The sequence below is a fragment of the Patiria miniata genome, unplaced genomic scaffold (genome assembly GCF_015706575.1).
Source record: "Patiria miniata isolate m_02_andy unplaced genomic scaffold, ASM1570657v1 HiC_scaffold_4, whole genome shotgun sequence".
NCBI classification, from domain to species: domain Eukaryota; kingdom Metazoa; phylum Echinodermata; class Asteroidea; order Valvatida; family Asterinidae; genus Patiria; species Patiria miniata.
Genome location: NW_024037071.1, coordinates 8,356,799 through 8,380,175, shown reverse-complemented (window position 1 = coordinate 8,380,175; position 23,377 = coordinate 8,356,799). Strand labels below are relative to the sequence as shown.

At 40.1% G+C, this 23,377-nt stretch overlaps 1 protein-coding gene across 1 annotated transcript in view; it reads left to right on the top strand.

The window, feature by feature from the left end:
* LOC119739668 (peripheral plasma membrane protein CASK-like) overlaps positions 1-23,377 on the top strand; it is a 109,491-nt gene that overhangs the window by 15,237 nt on the left and 70,877 nt on the right. The window contains 1 exon segment of the mRNA XM_038214680.1: positions 2,752-2,864. Coding sequence (XP_038070608.1) covers positions 2,752-2,864 — 113 coding nt within the window.

Below are 23,377 nucleotides of genomic sequence, written 5' to 3'. Positions count from 1 at the left end.
AATTTACAGCAATTTTGCAATTGTGTATCACTGTATGGGGGTACTTTTTTGTGTGTATTCTGTAATATTAAGGCCAAAAAAAAAATAAGTCGGTCTCTGGTCAGCGCGCGCGTCGATTTTAATCATGCGCGTCGATCTTTTTTTTTCCAAAATGTTCCGCAGTAGCTCCAACAGCGCCCTCTATTTCCGCACCTCCTCAATTTTTTTTTACCAAAGAGCACCAAGGAATGGGAAATTGCACCAAGGCAAATGATCGAAAGCACCAAGGCAAATTATGGAGGACACCAATGTACGGTACATGAGAACACCAAAAAAGCAAAATAGTACCCCACCTTGTCTGTACAATCCAAGCTTGAAGAAAAAAAAAAAGAAGCCGCATGGCCACGTCAATTCCGGAACTTTGGTCTGACCAGAGACCGAATTTTTTTTTTTTTGGCCTAACCGACAGGATTTTTTTTTAACCCCTACATCAGTACCATTCATGAAATAGTGGGTGGTTTCTCTCGGATTTTGTTGTATTGGTAGTGAACAGAAGGGTTACAAAATGTAAATTTAGTGAATAAGGCAGTGTGTAGTGCAGTTAATGCCTATGAGTATGAGATAGTACATGCATACATGTAATTTCTATGTAATATTTATTAGGGCCACAGTGTTTAAAATCCACTTTTGTTTACCCTGGCCTACTTGGAATGTTTTATTGTCCTTGTTTCGGATCCTTCTATCTTCTCTCTTTTTTTCTCTTTTATTTTTTTCTCCCTAGCTGTCTCCTCCTCCCCCAGCCCCTCCATGTACTCCCGTCAATTTTTCTTGCATCCTTCATCAGCCTTGACTAATAGGCCTACTTATCTTGGTTCCTTTTTCTCATTTTATTTGTGGTATGCACTTATGATGATAATTACAATGTATATAATTGCTTTGTCAATGTGCTAACTGCTTGTCTCCCTATGTGTGTGGGTTCTTGGGGGTTATGTAGAACAGGTACTACCTTTTGTTTACCACCTGGTTGAGTGTACTGTTCATACACATGTAGTACTTTCACATCTCCAAAAGACTGAAACTACAGGCAACAGACGATTTAGAGTAAAAATCATTCTAATCTTTGGTTGAAATACAGTTGTACTTTGAAAAAGAATCACTCCAGTGCATGGAAAGCAAAGTGAAACTCAACCTTTTCAATTGAATAAATATTACTCTAAATCTTTCAGTTCCAAACTTCACAGTTGGACCATGTTTTATAGCTCAATGGTTGGACGGAGTATTTTTTTGCGGTGCAGTTTTTGTTGTAATACTCATGTACTGGAACAACCAAAACTCATGTACCAGTACCTGCAAACAGGATCCAAGGCCTTTTTACATTGCTAATAAAAAAAATGTGCTGGATTCATGGCGCCGCATGATAAACTATTCATGAAGCATTCTGGCATGCTTGACTGAGCTGCCAAGTAGCCGGGACAGTTTCCTGCTTCTCTGCAATGTAGATTTTTTTTAGCCTAAAGATAACCAGCGCAATGATATGTGCCAAGTTCTGCCTGCTGGCTCATTCCCAGTTTTAGTAATTATTCTCGGGAAGAATGTAAGGGCTGTTTTGCATATATCCAGATACAAAGAAATCCCCCCACCTCAAAAAGTAAATAAATTAATAACTTAATCAAAAGGAAATAAAAAATAAATAATAAAATCATTAAAAAGAACTGAAGACCAACAGGAAAGTGCATGTACCGTATGTACACATATTTTGGTTGCGAATTTTGCTCAATTTGTGTGCATTGCAACTTATCAATTCCAACTAAAATATAACCTACAATACATTTCTCTAGGCACCCTGCCAAATGCAACACAATGCAACCTGGCTGAAAATAATGAGAACCATGCTAAATGCAACAAATTGCAACAGTGGATTATGTTACATTGTGCAGTGAGCCCATGGTGCATACCAGCCTTGGCACCAACCAAACAGTTACCCTGCTAAATGCAACAAACTGCAACAGTGGATTCTGTTGTATTGCCTTGGCACTATAAGCAGTAACCCTGCTAAATGCAACAGGATGCAACATTGCCATGGCACTATGAGCAGTTACCCTGCTATTTAAAAATGCAACAAGATGCAACAGAGCACGGAGACTTGAGTTGCCTGCTACATGTAAATGCAAAAGTATGCAACAACTTTTTAATTACCTTTGTTGATTTTTGTTGCATTTACTGGGGTTAGGGTTAAGGAAGGTACAGTAAGCTCTCTGTTGCAGTTAAGGAATTATTATAGGCCTACATGGAAATGAAAAAGGGTGTACATTTGAGCAATGGAATCTGTTCATATGTGACCCCTTTATGGTTGGCATATTGGAGAGTTCTAAGACAAACTTCTTTGAGTACAAGTTTCCAATCCAATGTTTGATGCTCATATGAAGACAATGGTTTTTACACATTCAGATAAGAATTAATAATATGTACTTTGCTCCATTTGGGCTTGAACCATTATGAAATATTAGAAAGTTATTTTAAAGTTGAAGAAACATTCTGATAGGTTTTTTGCACAGTGGTGGATTATGAAAGATTCAGGAAGACTCACTTGGAAACAAAAATATCCCTGAGTTATGTTATTAATTCAGATAGTTAAGGTGTCCTGCTTGGTCCTGTAAAAAAAAAAAAAAAATTGGCTAGAATGGCCAAAATGAATGACTGTGCTTTTGCACTCATATTCATTTGGAAACTGGAAATGTACACAATTAATGACTGTTTGTTGTTTGAATTCAGGGGGCCGTTCAGTGAGGTAAGGCGATGCATCCATCGGGAGACCAACCAACAGTTTGCCGTGAAGATCGTGGATGTGGCCAAGTTCACCTCCAGTCCCGGGCTCAGCACAGAAGGTTAGTATGACACTAATAAGCCTTTTTCAGACTGCCGTGTCTCCTACCCGTGGTGAAATTAACACAGGTCCATCAGGAATGGAACCATGTAAAAGACCTTTCAAGGTCTTCTCAGGTTGTAGTTTCACCTACCTATGGTCAAATTAATAGGGGTCCATAAGGAATGAAACTAAAAAGCCTTTAAAGGTCTTTTCAGACTATCGTCTCGCCTACCTACAAGGCTACATGTATGGTGAAATTACAAGGGTCCATCAGGAATGGAATCATGTAAAAGACCTTTCAAGGTCTTCTCAGATTGTAGTTTCGCCTACCTATGGTCAAATTAATTGGGGTCCATAAGGAATGAAACTATGTAAAAGGCCTTTTAAGGTCTTATCAGACTATCGTCTCGCCCACCTATGGTGAAATTAACACAGATCCATCAGAAATGAAACCGTCCAAAAGGCCTTTTAAGGTCTTTTCAGACTATCTTCTCGCCTACCTACATGTACAATGTATGATGAAATAAGCATGGATCCATCAGGAATGGAACCGTCTAAAAGTCCTTTTAAGGTCTTTTCAGACTATCGTCTCACCTACCCATGGTGAAATTAACTCAGGTCCATCAGGAATGGAACCGTGTAAAAGCTGCGACGAAACTTTTTCACGACAGGTAGGAATCATTCGCAGTCGACCTTTGTGAAGTTATGACGTCATTGCGTGTATGCGGATCATGTAGTCTTATTGTGAATCGTCGTCAGGTCGCGGGTGACGTGAGCAGGGTTGCGATGATTCTGTGTCCAGATATGCCGCTTGTTCCACGATAATCACACGATCTCTCAGTTTTGCGACCAGAACATGACTTTTAAGCTTTATGGCTCAAGCTAATCGTGGGTTGACCCGAGGCCAGCTTTATTTTTTAAGTATACAAAATCTACATGTTGGACCCAGGTCAAATCCCGAGGTTTTTTTTCCGAAAACCTGTTTCAAACTAGCAAAAATCCAGTACAGATTAATACACTGGTTCAGCTCAGTGATTCAAATTCAATGTTGCATCAGTTGAATCCAAATTGAATCTCAGTTGTCCAGCATTATTAAAATTATTCGGATTTTTGCAAGAGACTGTCACACAAGCATTTTATGAACCTCTTTGAGGAAATTCCTATCTGGACACATTACAGCTTAGTCCATAAATTTAACTCTGTAAAAATAAATATTGGCAAGATTTGACAAAGTACCATCAGTAAAAATAACTATGCATTGTGTAATTAAAGTTCAAGGATTTGGATCTCGGAAGTATTAAAAGCAATAGCTAGAGGACAGAATCAAGGTCGGAAATAGTTTTTTTTTTTTTTTCCAGCTGTTAAAAATATTTGTCCAAACGAAAGAAAAAAACAGATGTGCTTGGTAACATTTGGTCCTATTAGTACAGTGTATAATCCTAAATACTAGTTACTGAAGGAATATTATGACGTTCTGCACATTACATCTCAATATTGACTGTGCTTGGCCATGTTATCCCGGTACTTTTTGTGTCTTAATTTACCACGTTTACCTTCCGTGGTGGTATGTCGGGTAAATAATATATTTTATGTATTTTTTTGCTGCGGGATATCAGCTCAACCAATCATCATGTCTCTACGCTAATCTGTTAGTCTGTTAATTAGTAACAAACGTTGACATTGTCTACTGCTCCTGCATATTTTGACAGATTTCAAGCAAACTTTGTCAAAAGTATCAGTAGCCTAGTCCCAACGTGTCACATGACCAAACTGAGGTCAAAGGTCATCATGGGGTCATTGGCGTCAAAAAGCTGATTTTTTTTTTTTACTCAAAACACTACTCCTTCCAGAAATTATATGGCACATCACGTGACTCATGCATGCACACGAATTTGTTGGGCCCCAGCTTCCGAGATATTTCCGATTGAGCTTATTAAGTACATAATTAGAGTTTTATATGAGGAACATGTACATTCGTACATATATGTGTTCGTTTTATTTGTAACTGTCCAAGTGTCCATGATGTGTATTCCAATTCAAATGTACTTGGTGGATTTTCTTTGCGACATGAAGCATTGTTATTCAGGCATTCTGGTAATTGTTGCCGTATATATGCCCGGTGTGCATTTTTCATGCAAGACGTCATTGCGAAGGCTCACCCCATCGAAAATTGCCCTGTATCGTGTGTACACGTACATCCCTCAAATCGACATCCAAGCTGTGTTTATAAAATAAGTGAATCCAACGGCAATTTTTTTCTTCCCCCAATTCCCAAGCCCTCATTTCTGACAAAAGTTCGTGGGGAGCAGAGAGCCCGTTGTTAGGGGAAGGGCCGCATGTATGAGATGGCCTGGATTTCCAGCAGGTTGTGCTCTGATTCTCGTTGACCCTTGTGACATGCACAGCGGCTTGCCAACAATCATAGATCAATATCTGGGGTTTTATTTTTCCCCTCTCTATCACTCTTGGAAATGCTCCAAGACACCAGATTTTGGCAGTCGTAATAAAAAGGTTCTGCATTTTGTTTGACTTAAAGGGCCCATGCGTTGTACACATGTATGTTTTTTTAAGTAGTCCCTGAAAATGCTCCGTTGTGTCCCATTTTTGAACTTGTCCATTTTCGTTTTGCCATTTTCAAGGGTATTTTGGTGCCTTTTTGGTTTTTATACTAAAATGCAAATTTCCATATTCATGAGCAAAACTGCTATGTCATTTCAGGCAGAAATCTCCATATGTTACAGCTATTGCAGCACCAACCGTTTGCCAGGATTTTGGATATTTTGCTGACTCGTAAATTGTCTTTTCTTTGGTGATTCGTTGTTGTGTCAGTACATGGCAGTAAGCCAATGAGCATACTTTTCTCACAAACGTTTTCATTGAGCACATTTTTGGGTTCACAATTTGAACAGAAAACCCATAAACTCAACAGTACGCGTCTTCCTGAAATGACATCACAGCGCCCTCAGCTGACCGGAAATTTGCATGGAAAATTTAAAAGGTTAATAAAGAAGTGCACTTTTCAATAAAAATTTACCAAAAAGGAGTCTCAAATAGTTTTCATACAATCAAAGGAGTAGAAAGTTGCACAAAATGCGTTCCTGAGAAAAATTAATCTCAATGTACCCTTTTACGTTTTGTACAGCGATCCAATGAGGAAGGTTTTGAAGCAATGTACAAAAAATGTGCTTTTGAATTGAAGTGGTTCATGGAATCACACTGACCGACAAAAAAAAGAGGAAATTTAATACACACATGCATGAAAACGATTTACGTTAAAAAAAAACACCTTTTGACATTTCTGTTTATTGAACGCCGCACCTTTCAGTGAAAATGAGTGACAACCTGTTTCAATTTCCTTGTGCACTTAACCATTTTATTGATAGCAAGGCACCAAACTCTAGCAACAAATTCTGATTTTTATGTAAATTCAGCATATCCTTTGTTACCCAACATGAAATTTAAATTTCTTTGAAATGACAGCAACTGGAAGTTCATGGAAGGGGAAACTTGTTTTACATGTACATAGGATTTTTGTAAAACCTTCTCTCTTTCCCTTCCTCAGATCTTTCAATTTTCCAGTCTAATTCTGGACAATAGACCCTGAAAGTACATTGTAAAAGGTCACTCAGCGAGCTTCCAGAACCTCGCACAGCCCGCTAAGTTATGGGCATTTTTGGGTTGCCCTTTCTCTTCTTGCTATAATTTTTAACAGAATGATTTCTAACCATAGTCACCTCAAGAAACATTCATGATGTAATTTTAACTGGGCACACTCATTACTTTACCGTACCTGCCAATAGAATATAGATTTTCACGTGCTGTTGTACATGCAATGTATGCACACACATCAATTCTACCACACCGGTACATTTACCACTCTCGGCATCAGTGTGTGCACAAGTTGTCACAAATTCAGCAATGCATAATGCATGCACTTACATTGTGTATTGAGTTTATGATTAATGGAGTGAGAATGACACGTCACATGATTTCACACCTGCAACTTTGAAAGGCAAGGATGCATACAATGCATGAAGGGACAAGACAGGCACATGTACACGATGTACATGTACATGTACCACTCAGATGGTAGTATACAACTTAAAGGTGCAGACCTGCAAATCGATCCCATAGACTTCAGTGATAATTATGCATACTTCCGAAAATTATTACAAATACTCACAACTCTCCAAGGTGTTTGAGACACCCATCAAATTAAAGCTTATTTCATCATCTTTCATTATTCGTTCAATTTTTCGTTCAAGTCCTGTGGCCCATCACCATTTTGAAAATGATGCCTGCGCTCCGTTGCCAAAAAGGGCAATTTTATGGCCCAATTTCATCCACATTTCACAGAAATACGAGCTTGAACTGCTGTGCACGGCTTCCAGCCATCTTTTTTACAAACCTTCAAGTTCATGGCCCACGGAATGCTCTAACAGCAAAGCAGTTGAGGGCATGTACAAATCGTGATTTGGCCCACGTAGGCAATTCTGGGCCTATTTGCAGGTCTAGACACCCTTAACCCTAATGAATCCATCAAGATCCACACCCCTGTTTTGAAGGAATTTGGGTGGATTCAGGATACAATGTATACCTCCATATTGAAAATGTTGGGGGATTTTGATGAATTCAGGACAGGAAGCCTAGCGGTACTGCAGGATTTTGATGGATTCAGGATACCTCCATATTGAGCAGTTTGGTGGATTCTGATGGATTCACTGGTGGATTCTGATGGACTCAGGATATTTTTGCATGATAAAATTGGTGGATTTTGGCAGATTCAGGATACTTTCTAGTAAAAGTGCTCAAAGGGGTTGGGGTTAAAGAAGCTCCAACTATGCTCTGCAACAAATTCAATTGTTTTTCCTCCGGAAAAATTTTCAATTTTTACTTCTTTTTGCATCAGCAACCCTCTGAAACAAGGCTTAGTGTTGCCTTCACACACAAACAAATCTAGCAAAAAGGTGCTACATAATGGGTCTCATAATGTTTTACCTGGCTTTGGTTGCATTCTCCCCCAGCGCTTTGTATCCTCTGGCAAAAAGCGCTATATAAATACAGTTATTATTATTATTATATTATGCGAGTCGAGTAGACTGGTTTCTGATCCTAATATTATTGAATCTAACAGGGGGTTGGGAACAAGTCTGTACCATGCAAGAACTGAACTCTTTTCAGGCTGCAAGTTATCCGAAATTTTAATTATTCCATATTCAAAGGTTGGTGAAGAAATCTATGTGGGGGTGAAATTTGCAAAAAACACACCCAAAAACCAAGAAAACATGTCTATTACAAGTTACCCGTACATTGTTAAACATAATGTTTATAGTGTGCTGCATTGTGCAAGGCTGATTCATGTACATGATACAGTATGATGTACATGTACATGTGTATCGGTATGTGTAGTCAAGGAAGCACTGTGTATATCAGTCACAAGTTGAAATTTTACTAATTAGAATTTAGACTGCTTTTTCAAGGTCGACCGTGTGGCGTAAAATTTCAATTACATGTATGAGGTACATTGTACACGTACGTACTGCTCAGATGGCAATGTACAAATGAATTCTTGTGTGATTCTTGACATGACGTTTGTCCATCTGTAAATGCTGCTTTCCGAATTGAAGGGGAGTTAAAACAAAATAAGTCTAGACACTTTTATCCAATGCGACTCGTGCACACTGTATTGTTGTAAATATTTTTAAAGTCTTTTATGTATCAGTCAAAGAATTTATCGAAACGTTGTGCAACTGTTTTTCAATTTCCCCCCTCCCCTCCCCCCTCACCCTTGTTTTGACCTCCCTCTTATTTTTCCCTCCCTTCTTTCATGTCATCTAAATGTTCCGTTCTTGTTTTCTTCCGGGAATCCAATAATCAATAGGGGGGAGTAAATTAATTACCGGAATAATCAGGTTTGGGCCCGACCTCCCCAATTCGCAAGGGGCCGGTTTAATGAAATGGGCCGTACATGGCGTGCATCGGGGGACCCCCATGTCAGTGCTGCAATTCAGATTGGGTTTAGTACATTACGTATACATGCAAATGGGACCTCTGTAGTGTAGTTTCGCAGTAATTACTGCTGCATAGTGTGCTACACAATGTATGTACTCATGACAATTAGTAGTCCCTGGGCTGTGCTGTGTACATTGTATGTCCCGTGTTGATGGTTCTGCGCGGTTTTAATCACAGCGCAAGTTCGTTATTTATTTTGACAAATAGGCCTTGTTGACTCTAACGACAATACATGATGAAGATACATGTCTAAATGCAGGCTTGGAATGTTTTGAAGGCCAAACAATGTCAGTTTCGATTTCAATAACATTTACAAATGTATTTTCATCAAAAAGTAAAGTAAAAGCAGCATGAGAACAAAAAGTAGTTATATGATGGAGGCATGATTGAAAAAAAGTCAAAGCCTATAGGGGCGTACACTGTACCTATACTTCAATGCAAAACTGTAACAAATATTTCAAAGAATTTAAAGAAAAACAGACAAAGCAATAGACGAGTACAAATGAAACACAAACAGTAACTAAGGACAGACTGACGAACATACGGTACAGACAACACTAAAATGAGACTTTAGAAACCAATACTAGGAGGAAACAAGGAGCAAAACAGTTTGTTGGGACAGGGAAAGAGAATGATACTACCAGTATGCAAAATAATGGGACACAAGATGATTCTTGAAACTGATTTTGAATCGGCCCACAGAGGACTGTGATTTTATAGACTATGATCATGTCCATTCAACAAACCAGGCCCTAGATGTTTTAGGGCATGTGATGAGCAGGTGAATGGAACATACCGATTATTGTGATCTACATGATCACAGTACCAATCATTTCAATAAAATCTAAATTTGACAGTAGTCACTTTCGTCTACATGTACATAATGAACACAATGTATACAACACACAGAATATTGTTACACTGTATCAATATATCTTGTTACAATGTATTGTGGCGAAAATTACTATAGCGGCAGAGTCTAAAGAGGGCGTGCTAGCGGCTGCGGGCCCCTATATAAGAGGCCGCGGGGCAGTTGCTAGAAGAGACGTACATGAAGACGCAGACGGAGACACAGCCCTCATAAGAGCTCACGCTATTACGCGCGCTGACGGCGTGCTGGGCGGCGGTGGAGTCAGGCTGGCATAAGGAGGCACGGAGTCCGCGGAGGCTACTGGAGGCGGAGCGACATACAGCGATCTGCCGATTGTAACGTGACGGAGCCGGAAGGGCGCGCTCATCTACCCGCCGCCTCGAGGAAGGCTCGCGACTGGAAACGGTGGAGGGCGGGAGAGTGGAGGCGCACAGGAACGCTAGAGGCGTACGGTTCTTACCCGGGATTCAGAGGCTATCCCCAGCCAGGCATCGCCGTGCTGCCCAGCACTGCCTTACCGTAGCGGCTAATGCGAGGCTACCCCTACAGAGATAATTGAGAGGCTCAGAGACCAATCACTTATTAGAGGCTAACATTATAATTTAACGAGAGGTCCATTATATTACATGATTCTGTGTAAATAAATCAATCAGTAATTGTGGTCATTGACTGTTGTGTACTTAATTGTCTGTTCTTGTCCATCTTGGAGGTTGAGGGGCGTGGGTGAGTACTGCTACGCGTATAGGGCGGTATATTTCCATCCAAACGGGCCTGCATTCCCGGCTGCTGGGGTACTGATCCTAAGCTAGGTTGTCTGGGTAAAGGGACTACGGATCGGGTCACAGATATTCCCGCCACAGTATCAATGTATCTTGTCACAATGTATCAATGTATCTTTTCTGTTTATATACATTGTATCAGTCCACACCTACATGTATATGTTGTATCAATATTTCTTTTGTCTTCTGTCTTCTTTCCATATGTTTACTTCATCTGCCCTTCCTGCTGGTTGAGAGTGCTCTTTTGCTCTTTTCCAACAAGTTTCTTAGGTTGGCACTTAAACAAATGAAAGCGCATTGGTTACAAACCCAAGTATTCCAAAGAGAAATGTGCCCAGGGGAATAATGTACCTTCCACACACAATGCAAACAACAGTTCATCTCTGTAAGTGGTTTTATGATACTTGGTCAGTTTGCCATTGCTGCTGCTAGGGTTGAACGTTAAAAAATATCCCGTAGTGAACTAATGATACATGTACTTGTACGTAAATAACCAATAAAATCGATCATAGAATTTTTATGAAATAATGAAAAATGCAACAATTTTTTTTTTCTCACAAGGTGAAAATTGCAGAAGGCAACATGGTCTTCTATGTCACTTTTAAGTTTTCACTTTAAAGCAATTTTCACCAGATGACTACCAAAATGTTTTAGACATTCACTTCTATAAAAACCAACCCTGCATGCAGAAATACTCCCAATGTTAAGCATGTACAACATGCAAGTACATGTAGCTTGAATTAACCTCAGTCCATTAGTATGTGACACACATACATTGTTTTGTACCGGTACGTGTAAGTAAAACTGCCGTCATCGACTGGAAACATTCAGTTTTACGCCCGGTCGCCAAATCGCCACATGTAAATGTCAGAGCAGTTGTAAACAGACGAGGGCAGTTTGGCAAATTGCCTTTGCATACAGATTGAAACCACCACCAAAAAACAACAACCAAAAAAAAAACCTAGCTACATTATGCAAGCGATTTGTCTCACGCACCGTTGCGCTGTTGTCATTTTGTCTCTCTGTCATTTTGTCTCTCTGTCATGTACCATCATACACCTGTATGAGTGAACTTGATAGAGAAAAAAAAAAAAAATGCAGGGGAATATTGGAACCTGCCATGCATATTGGCCCATGGGGCCGGATGATAATGTTTATGGCTCTGAAGATGGCCCGAGTCCCGAACGCCTTCTTGACTGTTTTGTTGGCTGAGGCAGTTCCCTCCCCCCACCATCCCTCCCCCCCCCATCCCTGCCCCCCCCCCCCCCCCTCCATCCCATCTCCGTTTCAACCACCCCCCATGGCCATTCACCTTGCCTTGCCCTTCTTATCAGTTCCGTGCAATCTGACATGTTCTGCAGGCATCTGAAATGTGAGCTGGTTCTTCAGATTCTGGGGTTCCATTTTTTCTTTAACAGACAGTTTGATTGTCAAGTTTTGTTTTGTTTTTCTTGGAGTTCCTCCCTTGATCCAGGAAGATTTTGCGGGGAGGGGACTTTTTTTTTTTGCTTTTTAATAAACCGAAGCTGAGCAGGGGTTTAATACGCAACGTCAACAGGAGGCCTATCAGTACATGTAGGTATCACAAGGCCTGCTCGCTGTGCTTGTCAAGCGCTTGTTAAAAGCGGAGATCCGTGGAGGACGTGTAATCGTTAGATTTGAAAAGGTTAAGACATTACAATGGTGTAATTGCTTCCTTTATAGAAGGGCCCTGCAGACATGTGTTTTTGCATAGATGTGGTGCGCGCATTGCCCAAGCAAGCACATTCTGGTGGTTAAAGGCAACAGGTCACTGAGTGACAGATCTTCTAATCTTTCTTCTTGCAGGAAATAGGATTTCTGTGCTGTTTACATTGTTTTAAAAATGTGATGGAAGAAGATATAAAAAGGAAAGAGGATTAAAGAGGTTGTGGAATGCTCGAAGGCATTTCCGTCATTTTTTCGGGTATGTGTAGCCTAAGGTGTGATGAAATAAAAACGACTATTGTGTCTGTCATGAAATGAGTACAAAAGGTACTGTTTTGAGGTACTGTACTGAGAGCTGTTTTGCAGGTCCTGTTTCGACCCGAACGTGCAATTTGTGTAAAAGTCGTAGTTGGGGGCAGCAAACAAAACATAGTAAATCGTGACGTAATAAACAGGACTCCCGATGCAGCGTAGTATAAACGAGTCCTGTTTATTACGTCACGATTACTATGTTTTGGGGGCAGCAAACAAAACATAGTAAATCGTGACATAATCAACAGGACTCCCAATGCAGCGTAGTATAAACGAGTCCTGTTGATTATGTCACGATTTACTATGTTTTGTTTGCTGCCCCCAACGACGACTTTTACACAAATTCCACGTTCGGGTCGAAACAGGACCTGAAAAACAGCTCTCAAAAGTACCTTTTGTACTCATTTCATGACAGACACAATAGTCGTTTTTTTTTCATCACACCTTAGGCTACATATACCCGAAAAATGACGGAAATGTCTTCGAGCATTCCACAACCTCTTTAACATTCTTTTATACCATTCATTTACATTTTCGTCACATGTATGTTTAAGCAGGAGGTCGTGGGTTTGAGTCCCATCTGAATATCTTCTCACAATCACCCTACACGACATTCAGCATAAATTACAGTGCTTATATAAAATAAATATGTCGGTGAAGGGAAAAACCCAATATTGAAGTTATAAATTTAGGGTCCAAAAAGTGACATTTGTTTTCCTGTCCCTGTAATACCTTGGTGCACACATTACAAACGATGGACTGTACCTTTAACATGGACTGTCCTTTCCACATCTCGATTGCAATCTCGTTTTCTCTTGTACATGCTTAGAAAACATGAAGTCAGACTAAATGTTACTCCTTAAAAGAAAGCTGTGTGCTCTCAGCAAAATCCTATAAATTCGTTTTGACGTTAATATCATCTTTTGCCTTTTTTCTCCGGATGTTGGGGAACTGAGGTTGTCAAATGAAATATGGACGTTGTTCACAGAGATTTGGTTTGTCAGGATATGGGCAGCCCGTTCAATGCCTTTCTACAGATGATATCCCCCTATGGGTTGAAATTCAGAAAAGGAAAAATGTCTGGACAGGTTTAATGGTGTTGTTCGGAGGCAAACAGGATGTTCGTTTCATTTAAAGGGCCATGCAATGTACTTTTTTTTCAATTCTGTATTTTCCAGCAAAAGCTACCAACCATGGATGACGCTGTTATAATCTACATTGTAGGTCATTCTCTGTTCCATCTGACATCTGTAAATGTATAATTCTGATGATCTCCTTAATCCTCCAAGGGTGATTATGAATAACAAACTACCTACCCAACTAATAAAAAAAACCTTGTTTGACGTCATTCTTGATGATACTGGAATGGCAAATTACAAAGTACCATGGTAACAGGGACGGGAAAAATGTCACACTTTGGACCCTTTCTGTTCCTTTCTGTGCGATTGACAATATGGTTTCCATTACAAAACAGCATTTCTAGTTTTAAGTTATCAGCAAAGTGGAAAATAAGTGATATTTACAGTGCTTTTCAAATGTCTATTTAGGGTAGGTAATGTACAACATTTACCAATATTAAAACCGAAACTGCCAAATTATTATAAAATATCTGACTTGACTGTAGCCTCAAGCATCCTGTGAAATCGTTTCACCTGGAATGCTGTTGTTTTCAAGAAAAGTGGAATTGTTTATAAATCAGTTTCCAAAGATTGGTTGGGCAACAATTGACCAAATTTAGTTGGCCCACATTTTGTTTGCAATCTGTTTCATCTGTGAATGGGCGCATGCTGGCTAGTCTGGTTCCCTGGCCCGACAATTCCCTGATGTTTATAATTGTTCTGTTTCATCGTTTCAACAAAAATTTAAGATTTGTACATATCAAACCTGAATTTTCCCGGGTTGGAAAACAAAAAAGTAGTTCCAGTCATTACAATTCTCTGTGTCATTCAAATGAGATTTTTAAATTTTGAAACAGGAAAAGTGCATTGCACGCTCTTGTCTTTATCACTGATCAGTGGTCCTATTGAATGTCGCGAGTTATTTCACCACCGGCGCACGCTTAATGCGGGAGATTTCCCTACGGAGGAAGTCATAACTTCCACGCAGTAACTCTACGCTAGCCATGAAGGTGTAAAACCGTAGCCGCCCCTCTCTGGATATCTGCGGGGGCCGGGGCTGACACGGGGAGCGTGTGGATTACTGCCAAGCATTCCAGGAGATGCCATTTCATAAAAAGGAAAAAAAAAAGGTCTACCATTTGCAGAAATCTTCCACACCCCCAAGCCACAATTCTCAACGGGGTCGGCAGCGCACTCTGCATACCCACACACCACGGCCCATTTACCGCTATCCACCAAAGGGGCAGAAAAACACAGCCGAGAAATTTGTTATTAAATGCCGGGATTGGTTTAATGAAATTTGCCGTTTCGTTTTTATTATGTTTTGTTGAGGGGGAAATAGGTTGGAGGCGGTAGCTATATAGCAATATTTGATGTTCGTGCAGCGAGCCAAAGAGAGAAGGCTGGCAGTAGACCTGGCCGTGTTTATACTTCGTGACCCTTACTGTTGACCCTATATCACAGGCAGAAATCCAAGCTCAATATAATGTAACTAAGTTACTGCGGCAGGTTTTTTCCCCACCTGTCCTAGCTGTTACACATGTGTGTCTGTGTGAACAAGGCACTCAGGACATGATGAATTTCAGGAGTGGAACAAAGTAGAAATGGGGAAAGGCCACATGTGTACTTTTCATTTTGAATGATCGGTCTCCCATTCAGATAATTTACATGTATGAGAATTAACTCTAACCTTCCCAAATCCCCCAAAATTCTCTTTGCGGAAAATGGAGGATTTTTCAGGATTATAAGGCTATGGCAAAAATGTGTGGCTGATAGTATTGCAGGATGCATTGTGTCAAGATCTTTTAGGCCGGACCTTGTGTTGTTTATGCGTAGCGCCTGAATTTAGTCCTAGATTATACTTGAAATCCTCCGCACTGCTCCAGGATGTCACTGGCTCTGCCTCAACATATTGACAGTGATTGCCGGAGGATGTTTGCAGGATTAAGGCAGCGGTCACCCCTCCAAGGACCATATTTAAGAAATAACAGATGATTTTGCAGGATTGAGACTGGCTGTACAATGTACATGTGTGCATTAATTGTTACATGGAGGCAGTTGCAGGATTTTGCAGGATTGAGGTTGCATCCTAGCAAAAATGCCTAGGGAGTTAGGGTTAAATTCTCTTTTTTGTTTGTTTGTTTGTTTTTTTGGTTTGATTTGTTTGTTTTGGGGGTGTGCCATGTTGAATAATTTATTATCAATTTACAATATATTGAAAATATTACAGATTGATGACTATGATAATATTAAAATTGTTGACCACAACTTCCATTCAATCAATCACGCAGATATTACAATCGGATAAATTCAGACACGGGAGTCTGTGACTAGACTAATCAGTGTTTGGTACCAAGACATTCACATTAAAAGTGTGGGTGGACTGGCGAAACTTACACACTCTATCCACTGATCTCTATATAAAGACTGGATAGCGGATAAAGAGCCACACAATGAATGAATTGACGCCATATTGGTGAGACCGGTGAGACCGGCTGGTGATCTACAAAGGACAAGTTGCCATCTTTATAGCCATCATGATCACTTTTGTAACCTCGCAGTTCACTTGCATTTTTATTTTGACCACCACCACTGACCACAGTTTACAGTTTTTCTAGCGTCGTGGTTTACTTTTTTAAGCCGGAGTTCCTTTATCGGCGTTTTGGAAATAAAAATCAGTGCTGAAATGTGTCCTTTTTAGAACATCATAATTCGTGTACGTGACCAAAATGCGCGTCAACTCTTGATACAGCGCGCGCGCTGTATATACGCGTAGAACGTTCGTATTATACGCGGCCATCTTCGTGACACCGGGGGCGAATTGGTCAATATGCAAAGTCTACTGTGTGACTGGTGTATGGATATCCGCTATCCAGTCTTTATATAGAGATCAGTGACTGTATCCCGCGCTTATGAACAGACCTATGAAATTTGGGCCTGGTCTCTCGCACAGTATAGCACAACCAACACAAGGCTTAGCTTGGCATGCAGTATAGTAGTACATGTACAACCAAAACACAAGGCGTACTTGGCATGCAAACCACACAGCCCGATAGCCATGACGGCAATATTATTATTCACTCCAGCCACTACTTAGGCCACCGACCCACCTGAGTCATCTTTGCCCAATATCATCTTTTCTCTCTTCTTCAATTCCCTTCCCATCTCCCCCCCCCCCATCCCAACAAACCCCTCCGGCGGCTGCTTTGAATAATCAATTGACCTACCTAGCCGAGTTCTAGGGTGCCTGGAGGTGGGCCGCTGCGAGATCGATCCGCAAACTGCGTTGATACTGTAGGGAGAGACGCTTCTTACAAACTGTAGCCATATCTTTTGAGGACTCAGAGGGTCGATTTGTCTTTGCAACACTATCCTAGATTTTCTGATGATGCCAACTCCAATAACATTTGATGATTTAATGTTACGTTGACTCCCTTTACTTTTGTGTTTGCAAGTATTGAAACGGGTTTAGATTTGTCAGGATTTGTTTCCTGGTTTCAGGATTTTTTGTCAGGATTCTTCCTTATTTCAGGATAAAAAAAAAATCCCCTTTGAAATTGTGTGTTTACCTATAAACAAGTTTACAAGAAATGGGTGTTTTAACGGATGCCTTGAGGCAAATAGGAAAAATTAACCCTACTCTAGGTCCCTCAGCATTGTCAGCAACCCTCAAACCCTCTGCAGATTATTTTGTGGATTCCCCCCCCCCCCCCCCCTCATCTCACTCACCCAATTTTACCCCTGAAGTAACCTTCCGGAATTGTCTTAAAATCCTACCACAGGATTGGAATTGAATGTCATATGTTTTGTGTACAAGCAGCATTGAGCCCCATCTGAAATACATAGTGGATGTACAGCTCTTTTTTTAAATCCTGAGAAATCCTCCAAACCATCTGCTGGATTCTTGCAGCATTCTGGGTGGGTTAGGTTGAAAGAAAAACACTGCAAGAAAACAAATCCTCCCCCCCATTTTGTGGGGATTTTGGCAGATAAGCCATGTGTACGAAGTCCATCAAAATCCATCAGCACCAATGGTGGATTTCAACAGATTTGGTCCTTATAAGCATTACGTGTATGTGAAGCAGAATTAGTGATGGATTTTGACGGACATGGTCTTCTACATGTACTATTAGTAAAACTAAGTAGGGAGTTAGGTTTTAACACAAAACTTGTACATGTATTTAAAAAAAGGAAAATAAGTCCCATTTCAGTGATGTCAGAAAATATTACTAAACGGGAAAGTTTGGCAGTGTGGCATTTTACCATTACTACCCAAATGATGTATTGTAGAATCCATGTATAATGTACATGTACACATACATGTACCGGTACTATGCAAACTAAAATTCGGAGCATGATTTTCTCACAAGCGCATCTCTGAGCTGAAAGCGTTGGGCTGACACCCACCCACACCCGATGAGAGAGTGGGAGAGACTGACGCAACCAGATTTGACGCCTCGATATTATACTTTTGGGTGTGCAAGGAAAAATGTGATAACCGCAAGCATGCACTGCCTATGACGATTCAATACAAAGTCATGTAACTGTACCAGAGATACAAAATATAATTGATATTGGTTATCATTGTTGGCCCCCCATTCGTGCATGGGCTAATTCACCTGCTATGTCGCATTGTTGACAGCATAGAGACCCTGTAAGGCGTTACATTCTCTGAGTGCATAAAAGCTGAACCAAAATAGAATCAAATCTGCGGAAATGATATGGACTAGTGTATATGGAATGCCCCTTTCCTTAAGAGATGAACGATTATGGATCGGAAAGTCTTTTGTTCCTCTTTACTTTTCAGATGATTTGCAGTTGGAATATAGTCTGAATATCATCCATTGTTCTACGAAGCCCACAAGCTCCACACCAACTTCTGATATGATTGGTGCGTTCGTTTAGCTCACCTGGGTCGACACGGGTAAAGGCAGACGGGTCAGCCACGACAGCCGGGCTAATCGAACGCTCAACCGCGTGACGTAGCCACTGACAACGCCTGTTTCGGACTGGGTCTCAGTTTGAGATTTACTGCAAACTCAAAAAAGTTGGGCTGAAATTTTAGCCTCAAAAGTCGCAATGAACTCAACCAAATGATTACCTTTAGACTTCAAATGAAGTCAACTTGTAAGTCCACTTGAGATTTCCGCTGTCCGGTCGCATATTTGTCCGTTTCTAGGGAATGAACAACGCATGCGTGACGTACTTCCACCAGTGACTCTGCTCCATGAGCAGGTTCTGTAGTGGCTGACCCGGGTGAGCTCCGATAATGATGTCAGAGCTACAAAATGCAATCGAACGGCACGGGGCTGACCCGTGTCCACCCGGGCGAGCTAAACGAACGTACACCTTCGTGAGCACCCAAATTTTATGCAACCCAGAGTGCCAGCCAATTGGAGTCCACTTTAGAAACAATGGATTGCCAAAGACCCGATAGAACGCGCCTGCTGAATGGTCAGAATCCAGAGGTCAAGACGCAGTCTTGTTTTGGACTAATCGCCGAATCTTCGCGCACTAGTTTAAATATTAAAGGGGTGTAAAATGTGTTTCTCGACATTTTGCTTTCAGAAGTTGAACGGGGCGCTGCCTGTGTTTTCGAGCATTAAATAACGCTATTCACTATTTGTGGATGTGGCTTTCGGTTTTTGCCATTGGCCATATTTTTGCCATTGGCCAAAACTTCAACAAAATCCCAATGCCACAAATGAAACATGAACCAGGTATATCATTTTGAAGCTTGTTAGGTGTAATTTTTTGAGATATTGTAGTTTATTTCAAACAATGTTCAACAGTTCTGCTGAAAAAATTATACATGTACAATGAATGTACTCACACACACACACAAATTAGATTGTGGTGTCTCAATCCGAAGTTTCTACTACAGCTAAAAAGTTGGAGGATTAATTTTGTTAAAGCACTGTAATAAACTGATACTTTTATCAGAATTAAAATCCACTTCATGAATATAACTTTCATTATGCACACGTTTGACTTGTCCAAAATGACTATGTCCGACACCAGAACGGCCCCGATATGTGACAAAATATAAGGATGCAATGTTGCAAACGCCCACATTGAACTGTGTACACTTGTACTACTCAAATAGCTCTTGCACAAACAGTGCAGATTGCAACACACACACAACCGTGTCAAAATCATATGCACAGCCACTGTGACTGCTGGCCACTGACTTCGACCCGAAGTAGTCTCCATTATGCGAAAATTGGATGGAAATTTAGATATCACTCAGTCGCTTTTATGAGATCACTTCCTACCCGGGACTATAATCGCAAAATTGCATTTAGATTTTTTTTTTGATGAAAGATATTTCTTTCATTCATCTTTTTTTATTATTATTATTACGAAGAGAGGGATTTTTCTATAATGGCTAAAATTCTTTCCGGGCTAGCCTCGGTGACTGTCTCTGAGTTTATAATCCTGTACGGAAATGTCATGTTGCTGCGCTGCCCGTAAAGTTTTCCCTAATGCGATTTGCACGCCTAGTTAACAGGATCACACGGGGACTAAATGGTTGGGGTACCGTAGGGTCGGAGTCAAGATTGACTAAAGCTGCTTGTAATCTGCTGCAATGAATATTCAATGGTTTCAACCATGCGTGTATATAGTACTGGTTCTTAGCCCATTTTTTTTTCTTCCAAGAGAAAGAAATTATTATAATTTTTTTTCAGTGGGGATGCTTATAATTCCCCCGGTTTCAGTTTGAAATGTATTCATCATTGTATTCAGTTCTTTGATACTTTTTCCACACAATTTTATTTAGCAATAATTCTGGGCTTGAAAAAAAAAAATGGATTGGAGTCGGGTTTGAACCAGCGACCTCTGGTAAGGTATTCAGGCGGTCACAGGTTCAGATCTCGTCCCATTCAATTTGTTATTTTTGGTTCAAACTTATAATTTTAAATTGTAGTAAAACACATTACACCAATGTTCGCTGGATCTACAAATTCGTAGGATGGTCCGTGTCCTAAGTATATAGGGCTGTGTGTTTTCCAAATAATTAAGTATTCAATTATTTTAATTTGGACTAGATCGAATATTCATACATTCAAATTGCGCTGATCAAGTCTAACATGCGCCAGCCTCAACTTGCCGCAAATCAGGATCAGCGTGCGCATATCGATAAAGAGCTTATTAACCCTCCTTTGGTAACATGCATTGTCTTGGTTATTACTTGGGTCAATATTGGTCAAGACCCCCATTGGTTTGCACACAATATGCCAGGAGGTGAGATACAAACATTTTGACCATTGGTGACCTCTTAAATAGTAGGAGGGTTAAAATAAATGAAAAGAACAGGTCGCTGAACGGCTGATATTTGACCGACTTTAGAAAAGAAATTTGAGCTAATTTATATTCATCATGGAAGCTCTAAAATTGTGCGCAAAAGTGGATTTCAACAAAAGTGTGGCATTTGAAAAAATAAAAAATAAAAACCTTGCAACTTACGAGGTTAAAATACACACATCCTTGATTTCATCATCTCCTCGAGACCGCCTTCATTTTTCGAATATTTGAATGAAAAAAAAAACAATTTTGCTACATGTACAAATGTATGCAGACATTCATTTGCTGATCGAATATTCATGATGATGGAATATTCATAATCGAATATTCAGCCCTACACATACAGGGTAGCTCTTACGAGAGCTGCATTATGGGGTACTCACACAATGGTTCCCCACATTGTCGGCCTCTGTAAACAGTACCCCAAGTAAATTCTAAAGTACATGTAGAGGGATGAAGGGCCAGAACAATGCAAGTACCCCATAAACCCCATCCAGAAGGTTGTGTGTCCTAACTGGGTATAATCACACTCAATCTGAAACTTGTGAAAGTGATACCAATACTTCAGAATTGTTTCAAATAGAAAGCTAACAAATTTATGTCTATGTAATATTACATGTATGCTCATTTATTTTAAGTTAAAGGGAAAATACAACATTTGCAAACATCAAAAAATAAAACTACCATTTTATCATTTTGAAATACCTTGCTGGACTGTTAGTGAATGACAGTGTAAAGCATCCTGTAAAATCATGGCACCTGGTATACTGTCATTTTCAAGAAAAGTGGTATTTTTGTATCAATTTCCAATGCTGGTTGGCCGACCAGCGTTGGAAAAAACTGGGTTTTTTTTCAAATACTGGCCCCAGTTGACCGTCGCACTTGTTTGCAATCGATTACACACCTATGAACGGGTACAAGCCAGCTAGACTGGTTCCCTGACCTTACAATTCCCCAATGTATGTAAACTGCTCTGTTTCTTCTTGTATGGAGTCAGGGAACCAGACTACAGGAAAATGATTGTTTTTCTTGGTTTTATAGCATTTTCGAACTCAAAACCTCAAAAAAGTCAGTGTAACTATATTTGCTATATATATATTTCCAACCCCCCCAATTCCATCCATTTCTGAAAATTACAGCAAAAGCAAATGATGTATATTCCCTTTAACCTCTGACTACACAGTGCCAGTACATGTACACCAGGCATACATCTTTGTGCATGTTTACACCAGGACTACCGTGCTGATGAGTGACACAAACGTACACGATGTAAGCCGTGTCTGAATGACATGGCTATGACTTACAATCCCACACATGCCTATGGAAGCAACGAAGCCACTTCCCATAGACACATGTGTTATATCCAGCCGTAGCCATATAATCCGGACGTGACGATAGACAGTCTACACCAATCCCCCTGCCACCCTACACCTGCTTGCGTTGATATTTAAGGGGAGCTCTATAGAATGATTTACCATCCATCTAGTTATAATTAGATCCCTGTCAGATTTGGGAAAGTACAGTCAGATTCTGTTGAACTTTATCTGGATAGTCATTACTCATGGCGCAATGTATTAGTACAGATAGTCTTTTTTGCACTCAGTGCATGCATGGTGTGCAGACACATAATTGATGGTGAGCAAATTAATATAGTACTGAATTTTTAATTTTTAATTTTTTTTTATATCTGGTCATTAATTTTTATGATCGTGACGGCCTCTCTATAAAATCCTCACACGCACACGAAATATATACAAACTGTATGCTTCTGTCAATAACAGTACGTGTACATGAATAAGGAAATTTTTGTTTTGTACGGTGCCAAACTTTCAACCTGTCATTTTTTTATAAGCGCTATAATGTAGTGGCATGTGTGCACCATCACAACGATAATGTGTGAACCAAAACTAGAATTTGAAGAGACTGAATTTATGGGGAAAAAAATTAAAAACTTAAAAATTCCAGCAAGTGAATTTATCTGATTTTTACTTTTAACGCTCCTATGCAATTAACATACTTTCTGTGCCAAGTTTTCCTTTCAGCCAAAATCAACCAAGTCACTGTTTTTACCAGTTAAGAGCTCCCAGCCTAAACATAAAGCAGGATTGACTGGCTGTGACTGTTTATGTAACTTGGTACAGCTATAGATGCTTTGACTGTAGATGATTGATAAGCCAGCTGTGCCAAGCATGCATGCCTGCTTTTGTCTGTTGACTGAATTTGACCAGTCACAGTGCTTGCTGGAAATATGATCTGACTGTTGGTGAAGGCATGGCAGAGGAGAGGATTGATTTTGATTGATATTGATTCTCAGGGAAATATCAGGGAAAGCTCATAGAATTTTCCATTTCTATAAAGTGCTGGCAACCCTGTCATAGGAGTAAGTACAGGTATGGTTAGGGATACATCTGTACACCATAGCATGCGAAATGTCAAGTCAACGTTAGTT